Source organism: Catharus ustulatus, chromosome 21 (genome assembly GCF_009819885.2).
Source record: "Catharus ustulatus isolate bCatUst1 chromosome 21, bCatUst1.pri.v2, whole genome shotgun sequence".
Taxonomy (NCBI): Eukaryota; Metazoa; Chordata; class Aves; order Passeriformes; family Turdidae; genus Catharus; species Catharus ustulatus.
In genome coordinates, this window is record NC_046241.1 from 10,706,215 (window position 1) to 10,716,838 (window position 10,624).

Below are 10,624 nucleotides of genomic sequence, written 5' to 3' on the forward strand. Positions count from 1 at the left end.
GGTGTCAGCGGGGATGGGTGGAGAGGCTGCTCTGTCCCAACAAAACCTGCTGTGGAAGGGGCTGTCTGCACAGCAGACTTTCAGAAGCAGCAAGGTCTTTTCTAGAAATTGTAGTGCAGAGTCTGGTTTTGTTTTTTCCCCCTTGGACACCTGCCCCAATGCTGGAGCTCGGTGCCTGTCCCCAGGACCCGCTGCCCCCTGAGCGCGCTGCTCGCTCCATGGGCTGCCAGGAGGCAGATGGGGATTAGGAGTCACAATTGTTTTGAGGCCTGATGAGGTGGGATAGTGACCCCCAGCCCCTTCCCAGGGCTCCTGTCTGCAGAGCAGGGCCCTGGCAGCTGGCAGAGCCTGGCAGAGCCGGAGCGGAGCCGGCGGAATACGGAGGAGCAGCGGGCACCACAGCGAGCCTCCCTCCTCCAGCAGCTCAGACTTCACACCTGGAAGCTGCGAGGAGCTAAACAAGACCAAAATAATGTTATTAACAAGGAGGTCACTGGCAGGTGTGGGAAATCAGGGTAATTGCAGGCAGTTGGATGAGATGTCTATGGAGAGCTCCAGTACCGCAAAGGTAGAGCCTGCAGATGTACATTTTAAAGTGATTTCTTTAAAAAGGAGGAAGGTAAATAAGGCAAAATGAGCGGAAGCATAGTAATGAGATAAACAGAGCTCTAGGGAGGGAGGCTGCCTGCTCCAGGATCCAGCACAGTTACAGCTCCGACACTCGCACGGCGCTGGGGATTGCGCTCGCTGCCGGCTGGCCCGGGGCACGGCGCTGATTGCAACAGCCCTGGGGGAAGCAGCTCCAAGGAAATGTTCCACTGGAGCCTTGCCGAGCATCTGCACAAGGAGAGCAGCCCTGGGCACGGAGGGATGCAGCTGCAGCTGTGCAGGCGCTGCTGCCATGGCCAGGGCTGGTGGCTCCTGTGGGCCAGAGCACGTTCAGGTGCTCCCTGCAGGGCACATAGGGCACCTTGGGGACTGTCCATGCAGGGCTCTGTGCCCCAGGGTGACACACATAGCACCTTGGGGACTGTGCCATGCAGGGCTCTGTGTCCCAGTGTGACACACACGGCACCTTGGGCCTGTCCATGCAGGGCTCTGTGCCCCAGGGTGACACACATGGCACCTTGGGGACTGTCCTGTTCAGGGCTCTGTGCCCCAGGGTGACACACATGGCACCTTGGGGACTGTCCTGTTCAGGGACAGAGCACGTTCAGGTACTCCCTGCAGGGCTCTGTGCCCCAGGGTGACACACATGGCACCTTGGGGACTGTCCATGCAGGGCTCTGTGCCCCAGGGTGACACACATGGCACCTTGGGGCCTGTCCATGCAGGGCTCTGTGCCCCAGTGTGACACACATGGCACCTTGGGGACTGTCCTGTTCAGGGCTCTGTGCCCCAGGGTGACACACATGGCACTTTGGGCCTGTCCATGCAGGGCTCTGTGCCCCAGGGTGACACACATGGCACCTTGGGGACTGTCCTGTGCAGGGACAGAGCACGTTCAGGTGCTCCCTGCAGGGCTCTGTGCCCCAGTGTGACACACATGGCACCTTGGGGACTGTCCCATGCAGGGCTCTGTGCCCCAGGGTGACACACATGGCACCTTGGGGCCTGTCCATGCAGGGCTCTGTGCCCCAGGGTGACACACATGGCACCCTGGGGACTGTCCATGCAGGGCTCTGTGCCCGAGGGTGACACACACGGCACCTTGGGGCCTGTCCATGCAGGGCTCTGTGCCCCAGGGTGACACACATGGCACCTTGGGGACTGTCCATGCAGGGCTCTGTGTCCCAGTGTGACACACAGGGCACCTTGGGGACTGTGCCATGCAGGGCTCTGTGCCCCAGGGTGACACACATGGCACTTTGGGGACTGTCCTGTTCAGGGCTCTGTGCCCCAGGGTGACACACATGGCACCTTGGGGACTGTCCTGTTCAGGGCTCTGTATCGAGGTGACAAACACGGCACCTTGGGGACTGTGCCATGCAGGGCTCTGTGCCCCAGGGTGACACACACGGCACCTTGGGGACTGTCCCTGCAGGGCTCCGTGCCCCAGGGTGACACACACAGCACCTTGGGGCCTGTCCATGCAGGGCTCTGTGCCCCAGGGTGACACACATGGCACCTTGGGCCTGTCTGTGCAGGGCTCCATGCCCCAGGGTGACACACACGGCACCTTGGGGCTGTCCATGCAGGGCTCTGTGTCCTAGTGTGACACACATAGCACCTTGGGGACTGTGCCATGCAGGGCTGTGCCCCAGGGTGACACACACGGCACCTTGGGGTCTGTCCTGTTCAGGGCTCTGTGCCCCAGGGTGACACACACGGCACCTTGGGGACTGTCCATGCAGGGCTCTGTGCCCCAGGGTGACACACACGGCACCTTGGGGACTGTCCTGTTCAGGGCTCTGTGTCCCAGTGTGACACACATGGCACCTTGGGGACTGTGCCATGCAGGGCTCTGTGCCCCAGGTGACACACACGGCACCTTGGGGACTGTCCATGCAGGGACAGAGCATGTTCAGGTGCTCCCTGCAGGGCTCTGTGTCCCAGTGTGACACACACGGCACCTTGGGGACTGTCCATGCAGGGCTCTGTGTCCCAGTGTGACACACACGGCACCTTGGGGCTGTCCATGGCAGGAGGGGCACAGATGGCTCTCGCTCACAAAGCCCTGAAATCCCTTGCAGTTGGAAGCCAATTAGCTCAGGGAGGGCCGTGTGAGGACACGTCAGCACTGCCCCATCCCGAGGTTCCATCCTCACCCCATGGAGCTGAGCAGGGCCCCGCTGGCCTGTGCTGAAGGAAGGAGGGCAGGGGGCTGCCAGGCTGTGCTGGCACAGGGGGCTCCATGGCCAGGAGCGCTGGGCTGGGCTGTGCCCCCAGCAGTGGAGGCTGCTGGCTCAGCACCTGCCTCACCTTCTGTGCCACAGCACAAGAACGTGGCTGTGCTCCCACGGCACGAGCCCTGCAGGGAGGTTGGGGTGTGAAGCCAGAGGCTGCGTCCAGAGCCCTGTGAGCTGGGTTGTTGCTGTGCCCGCTGCTCCCTCCCATGGTGCTGGGGAGCCCAAAGGAGTCAGGGTGCCAGGACAGCTCTGCTGTGTTGTTCTGTGCTGCAGTGCAGGCTGTGAAACGTAGGCTGCTGCTCCCCATCCAGCCCTGCTGGCCTCTGGATGAACAGTGATGTTTTCCTTTTCTCTTTTCAGACGGAAAAGGCGTAACTTCAGTAAACAAGCCACGGAAATCTTGAACGAGTATTTTTACTCCCACCTCAGTAACCCCTACCCCAGTGAAGAAGCCAAAGAAGAGCTGGCAAAGAAGTGCAGCATCACGGTATCACAGGTGAGCAGCAGGAGGACCCCCTGCACCACAGCGTGTCAATCTCTGGCTCCCCTGGCAGTGCTGCCATCTCCCTCCAGGCTCTGGAGATGGTTCCAGAGGAGGCAGGTGGTACAGAGCCAGGCCTGCCCAAAGCACCTCTGTCACCCCTTCATAACTGTGTGCTGACCATGGGGAGGTTTGCAGGGCCGTGGGACGTGGTCAGCTCTGCAGGAAAGGCTGCCTGCCTGTGGTGGCTGGGGCTGTGCTGGGTACAAAGGTACTGCGCACAGAGAAGAAGATAACAATAAAAAGCAGCAAGGTCTGCACCCCACTTCACATCAACCTTCTCTGTGCACAGCAGTGAGGTTCCTGGCTGAGCCTTGCTCTGCTCTGAATTCGTCCAGCTGAGCAGGATTTTGGGGAAAGGATGGTTTATTGACAAATTTAGGATCTATCTTTATAGATCCAAATTTCTTTGATTGCTCAATTGTTTTTTTTCTAAGCCAGTCAGAAATTCAGCCTCTAGCTGTGCTGAAGCAACACAAGTGGCTTCTCTGTGGCAAAGCTGCATTAGGCAGATTTGCTCCTTTTACCACACATAACAGCTGTTACTGTGCAGTTAATGCAAGAAACCCAGCAGCCCCAGTCAGGACTGTGCTGCACTGGCTGCAGCTGCTTTCTGTGTGGGCCAAAGTACCTCAAAAGTTCTTTGCACTCACAGTACAGCTCAGACTGGTGTCTGACAGTGATGCTCAGGCTGAGGACACCACCGAGTTTTCCTTCACCAGGCAGCTCAAAAAGCAAAACACCACTTGGCATTGCACACAGCCTGTATGTTTGCTAGAAACCCCAGTTATTCTCACACAAATCTGGCTTGTACAGCTTGGGGAAGAGCTTGAGCTTGTGTGGCAGGGAAGTGCCCTGCAGTTCCAAGTCGTGCAGCCACCCTGCTCCTGTGTGTGCTGGCCCCTCCCTGCTCCCTCAGCTCCCTTATCAATATTTCAGCTCCTTGAGAGGAGCGGTGCCTGCGGCGCGTGTGTTAACTATTAATGATTGCAGGCTGCACTATTGGCATTATTAGCAACTCAACCTTTAGCTTTATAATTAAGACCTGAGTTGAGATTTACTTTATAGGCCTCCATTGAATGCATGAAAAATTCAGGCACTTTATTGAAGACTTTCAAATGAAAGGCTGCTCCAGATTTGGAATTACTTGGCTTTGGCTGCACCCACAGTGGCAGCCCTGGCAGAGCTGCCCCAGGACACGTGTGTGTGCCTTGCTGTCTCCTTGCCTGCTCCTTGGCACTCCAGCTGGAAGTTGGAGATACAGGATACAGGATGGAGGCAGTTACTCCCAGTCCATTTACAAATAGCTGTGGTGATGGGCAGGAAGTTTTTGAGGGAAGTTCCGCACACAGTTCCCTCTGACATTGCTCCTCCCTCGATTAGCATCACACAAGTGGCTGCAGCCTGGTGGCTGCTGGGCTGCTCCCTGTGCCCTCGGGCATCCCTGAGGCTGCTGGGGATGCCTGGGACCAGCCAAACAGCCTGAGAGCACGAGTGCCACACACGAGTGACCACACTGTGGTCTGCAGCCCTAATCTTGCTGCTGGTCTCAGTCCTTGGCACGAGATGGTTTGTGGCAGTTCCTTCAGTAAGGGTGTCCAGAAATCTTCCATGTGATCCAAGGCAACCTGCTGTAGAGTTAGGAAAGGCCATGCCATCAACACCAATTTAAACCAAGAGTTCTCCAGTTTTGGTTAATGTAACTCGGGGAGGTGACATGGGAAAAGCCCAGCAGACATATGAAGAGCTGTTCTCTCTGCACCCAGTGGTGAGTCCTGCCTGGCAGGCAGGGCTCAGAGATCCCTTGGTGTGGACAGATAAAAAGACAGATCAAGATAAGGCTGAAGTGACTGTAGGAAATGAGATGGAACATTTGAAAAGCCATAACTGATTGCTTCTAGTGCTAATATATCTGATTTCTCTCTTAATTGGTTGTTTGATAAGATTTAATGTATATGCTGTAGAATGGAATAAAAGGCAGGCAGATGGTCCAACAACCCAGCAGTGGCAGAGAGCCTGTGACAGGAATATAGGTTTGTCTTTTTAATATTTGATACAGACATGAATTAGTTGTTTCTTGAATCCATTAGGAAGTCTGAGTGAGTGATGGGAGTAGCAGCATTGTGCCCTCCACAGCACTGCATCCAGCAACCTCAGCCTTGCTGGGTGACATTGCCAGCCTGCTACAAGGGCACTGCTGCCCACCCAGCCTGGCACCAGCGATGCAGGGCTGGGCCCTTGGCCATGGCTGGAACTTCACCCTGGCAAGATGTTATAAATGGCTTGGAAAAACTTGGATTGATATGGTAAAGGCTGGAAATGTGGCCATGTATCATGTAATGGGAGAGGAGCATGTATGAGCCAGAGGGAGTGCCTGTGATCAGCTGGTTGCTTGAGTTCCTGATGGATCTGCTGTCACAGCTAGGGAGCACGAATACCATGGATGTTCTAATCTTTGATTTCCAAAGGCACTTCCAAAGGCTGCATGGCAGTACTGCAGGGTTAGTTGGTATTTTGCAGGTCAAACTGGGCTGGAGGTGTGTTTCTTTGTCCTGAAAATAGTGTGTGTTTTTGAGGCCATGCAGTAGAAGAGCTCTGAGCAGGCACTGCAGAGCAGCCCCCCACACACTGCTCTGGTGAGTGGCAGCAGAACTCAGAGGATGCAGTCCAGAACTCGGAGTGAATTGAGCAGTCACTGAAAGCCTGGCAGGAGCAGCATGGCAGGGGACCAGCAGTGGCACCCGAGGAGGTGACTGAGCTGCAGCTTGCTCAGGGCTTTATGGAAGATCTCTAAGTGTGTGTATTTTCAGCCTTGACCAAGTGTCCCTTGGACCTTGCCGTGCCTGTCACCATGCCCCATTTACCTCCTTGTGCTGCAAATACCCTGGAGGGCCAAAGAGCTGGAAAAGGAATAAATAACATTTAAGGGATGGCTTTCCAAACTCTGGAGCTGGTGGCTCGCCTTTGATGAAGAGGCTTTGTCCTTTCCCTGGCTGAGCCAGGCTCCTCTGTAGCCTCTTCTAACGATGATCCCAAGTGTTTCTCTCTTGTACTGTCAGTGCCTTGTACATGCTGGGGGCAGATTCATGGCAGAACATTTTCTCCCTCAAACACTTAATTAGTGAGTGTTTTGGGTCATCCTCCCCCCAGATTAAGCTGCTGACTGGAAATCCTGCTGCCATGGCACTTTACTGAGCTGCAAAGAAAATTGTCTCCCAGAATCGTTTCATTGCAGGTGGGAGATCGATGGTTTCAGTTTTGATATCGGTGTTTAAAATAATATGTAGAGAAGGGTTTTCAAGAAAAGCATAAAGACAAACTATTTATTAAGATGAACACCTCACACAATTTCATTTTTAAGAGTGCGGAAAAGGTAATTCTGGGGAAAAAAATGTCCTTAGCAGAGAACATTGTCGGCTGTAATTTAGAGCTGCCCCATCAGTGCACGTTGGAGGGAGATAAACTGTATTGTCTGTTCTCCCCTAGCATGGCTGCAAGGCTGATGTTTTATACTTTTGCAGATGAGCCTCTTTCAGGGTGTCACAAACGACCATCAGTCCATCACACGGGCTGGAGAGAGGGCACAGCCAGTGCTGAGAGCGGGGCACTGGAGTACAGCAATAACATTTTTCACCGCTTCAAACAAAAGAAGGATGTGGTTGACAAGGGAATATATTTAACATTGTTTTAAAGAGAAGATGCAGGAGCTGGTTTCCAGCACTCCTCTGGCCCCTGCTGCTTCTGAGTGTTTCTGTGAGCAGGTGGACAAGGAAAACTGCACGGAGGGGATCTCACCTCTGGACTCCATGTGGGAAGCAAGGAAAAAAGCTGCAGCATAATGAAATAGTTCTGGAGGTACAATTCCTGGATTTAGATCATAGACTGTAACTGTGCAACATTGATTTTTAACATTTTAAGGTCTGTACCATGTTTTAGGTGTGAAACATGGACTGTGTGCTGCAAACATGGAAGCCCAGTGGGAAGATTTCCACAATCATGAATTTGTAGCTCCTTAATTCCAGCAGCTCTTGTGTCAGCTGTGTCTTTGCCGAGTGAACACTGATTTATCCCAGGAAATCACCCACTCTGGAGACACAGGGCAGGCCTGCCCCATCCCAAATCCCACATTAGGCATCTTGGTGATTTAAGTAATAATTTATTGTCTTTTTATTTAACGTTGCAATTAACATGATAAATAAGTGCAACAGTATTGTTTGAAATGTAATATACAATTAAGCCCAATTAATTAATTGGCCTTCAATGATCAGGAGGAGAAAGATGTTCATTGTTTTTTTTATGTGAAGACATAGTTTGTTTTAATGAAAAATGTGTTGTGAGGCATCTCACGATGGAGACAACTTCCATGTTTAGGGTGAGCATGGGGCTGGGTGAGGAGCTGGGTCCTGGTGCTGGCAGGGGAGCCCAGCCCTGCACCCCTGGTCTTCCCTGGGACTGTGGCAGTGCCAGCAGCACAAGGGATCCTAAATCCTGCCAGGCAGTGCCTGCTGGAGCAGTGCCCTGGCCCTGTTCTGTGGCAGCCGTGCTGGCCCAGCTGTGGCTGCAGCCCCTGCGTGTCCCCGCGTGTCCCTGGGTGTCCCTGGGTGTCCCCACACTCACACTCTGCCCTGCACTGTGTGTCACAGCAGCACAAAGGAGTCCTTGGCGCAGGGCTGGGGGCAGTGGCTGTGGCAGCCCCAGCCCCACGCCTCGCTCTGAGGAGGAGTTGAACATTTCTGGATGTTCATTTAGATGTGGTGTGCGGGTTAAACATAACGTACGAGCACTGCTCCTCTCATTGCTTCCAATTAAACCTTGCTTGTTAGTTTAACCTCTAGGTAATCCCATCAAACAATTGATGTCAAGGAAACACTGCCCACAGTGGCTCTGGATGAGTGGCCATTAATTTTAATTGCCTTGATATTAAAGATTAAGAAGTATTGGGACTAGCAGAATGGAAACGATCTGATGTCAAGCAAATCCACTCGTTGAGGCTTCCCCAGGCTGCTGGTGATATTAAAATTTTACTGTGAGAATTAAATAAACCTTTATTAGTGATGGCTGTTGTTTGATTGGTCCAGGGGCATGCATAAACAGAGGGGTCTCGTGCACATCCGTGGACAATACAGTTGATGTGCAGAGATTCCTCAATTATGATACTGTTAATAAAGCATAATCTGATTGTACACAATAATTATTTGCTGGGTTTCATTAATGTATTATTGCTTCTCTGACTGACAAGGTGATATTAAGTGCAATATATAGAACATGGTGGAGAATTATCAGGGGAGCAGGATGTATAAGGTGCCTTCCATATTACTGGTAAAGGCCAGAGGTTTTCTATTAATTGTGGTTAAACAAAAGCTGTGCTGCACCAAATAGAGCAGGATTTGACTCCTGCCTCAGCAGGATGCTGAACTGGGTGCTGTGACAGGACCCCAGCCCCTGCCACACCCTGTGGCTGCCTGATAACCACTGGGCTGATCCTGGTCCCTTCCCCTTTACTGCTGCTCTTTTATTGTCTCTGAGTGTTGGCCATTGTCCATTTTCCAAACTGGGTTTGTTATTTAGGAGCTCTGTTACAGCAGCTGAAGTTAAACAAAGCCCCTAAGCAAGACTGTACAAAGTTCCCTGAGCAGCTCCAGGCGTGACCCCTGTGTGGGTTAATGGCTGGTGCCCTGGGAGCCACCTTGGCTTCAGTACAGCATCTTCAAAGGGCCACGACAAAGGGACTTTTCAGCCATTATTGATTTATATGATTCCTTTCATTTTCAGTCAACCAAACACGATTCTGTGAGTGGGCTGCCAAGGTTGTTCCAGCCCAAAAATAAAGAACAATTGCTCTCCCTGCCCGCTCATCCTCAGCCAACCGGACCTTGGTCCCCCCTGAGCAGCTTTCTGGGTCTTGCACCAGTTTTGTTGACAAATGGCCCATGGTGGTAGGGGACAATGCTGTGGTGCAGCAAGCTCTGGGATACATGCAGTCATCAGTCACTTGCTGTGCCTCAGTTTGCCAAAAGAGCAGCAGAGCCAGGTCCTGCTCTGCTCCCCAGTGACGTCTGACTGATCCAGTGCTCAGTTACCTGGAACAGGTATGGGCTGTGTTTCTGGCACCTGAAAATGACATCTCAAAGGGATCCAGCTTTGCCCAGCCAAGCACTTCGTGTCCTTCACCCTTCCCACCTCTCTCCCCTGCAGGTGTCCAACTGGTTTGGCAATAAGAGAATCAGGTACAAGAAGAACATCGGGAAGTTCCAGGAGGAAGCCAATCTCTACGCGGCAAAGACGGCCGTGACCGCAGCGCACGCCGTGGCCGCGGCTGTCCAGAACAACCAGACCAACTCCCCCACCACCCCAAACTCTGGTACGTACCCCTGAGGGCCGTGTGCCACGGAGCAAGCTCGCTCGGGGTGAGGAGGATGCAGCTCCTTAGCAGTCCCAGCTGTCCTGAGCCCAGGCATGTCCAGGTTGGACCGCGAGGGCTGAGCACTGCCCTGGGTGGTCCCAGCAGCTCCACAGCCAAGCTCCCACATCCTGGAGTGGGGCCTGTGTAATTCCTGCAGTGCTAACAGCTGCCTGGCTCTGGCTTCTGGCACCTTCTTTGTTTCTGTAGTTACTTTGAGCTTTTTTCTTATTCACTGGAAAGAACGTAAAATGGGGCAGAGGTCCAAGTCTGGTCTTGTAGAACTATTAAATTATTGTCAAGATAACAACAAAATAGAGGAATATTTTAGCATGTTCTGATTGGAATTTAAACTCTGGATGGGTTGAAATTGAGTTGATGTTATAAACAGAAATCTAAGGATGGAACTTTAATTTGGAATTACTCTGTGACATGTTCTGCTACAGGACTCACTGGTGTGCTGATGACATTTTGCAAGTCTGAGCATTGCATTAGTCAGTGTAAGGTCGAGTGTTGCTTTTTTTAGGCTCCAGGGGCAAAGGTTGCCACAAGCACAAACACTGTTTGCAGTCAAATTTTGCTCTGACTTAGTTGTGGACAACTTTTAAAGAGGATAGAGAACCATGGGGAGAAGAAGACTTTAACTAAAAGAAAGAAAAAGGTTCCTTCTTTGACAGTAATAAACCACATGATTGGGAACTGCCAACAATTTCCTTTGGAAGGAGACAAGAAGCACAGACTCAAAATGAGTTTGGTGATGGCACCTCATGGTGGAGTGATCCACAGGGTGATCTGATGTGGAAATGTTGTTCAGGCTGCTCTTCCAGAGGGAAG

The 10,624-nt window shown here is 52.6% G+C and overlaps 1 protein-coding gene across 5 annotated transcripts in view; it reads left to right on the forward strand.

Moving 5' to 3' along the window:
- The window catches only part of PBX3 (PBX homeobox 3), a 105,144-nt gene that overhangs the window by 89,044 nt on the left and 5,476 nt on the right, over nucleotides 1-10,624 (forward strand). For all 5 annotated transcript variants that reach the window (XM_033077129.1, XM_033077127.1, XM_033077128.1 and 2 more), the window contains 2 exons: nucleotides 3,210-3,345; nucleotides 9,586-9,751. In XM_033077129.1, coding sequence (XP_032933020.1) covers nucleotides 3,210-3,345; nucleotides 9,586-9,751 — 302 coding nt within the window. The remainder of the gene's footprint in view (nucleotides 1-3,209; nucleotides 3,346-9,585; nucleotides 9,752-10,624) is intronic.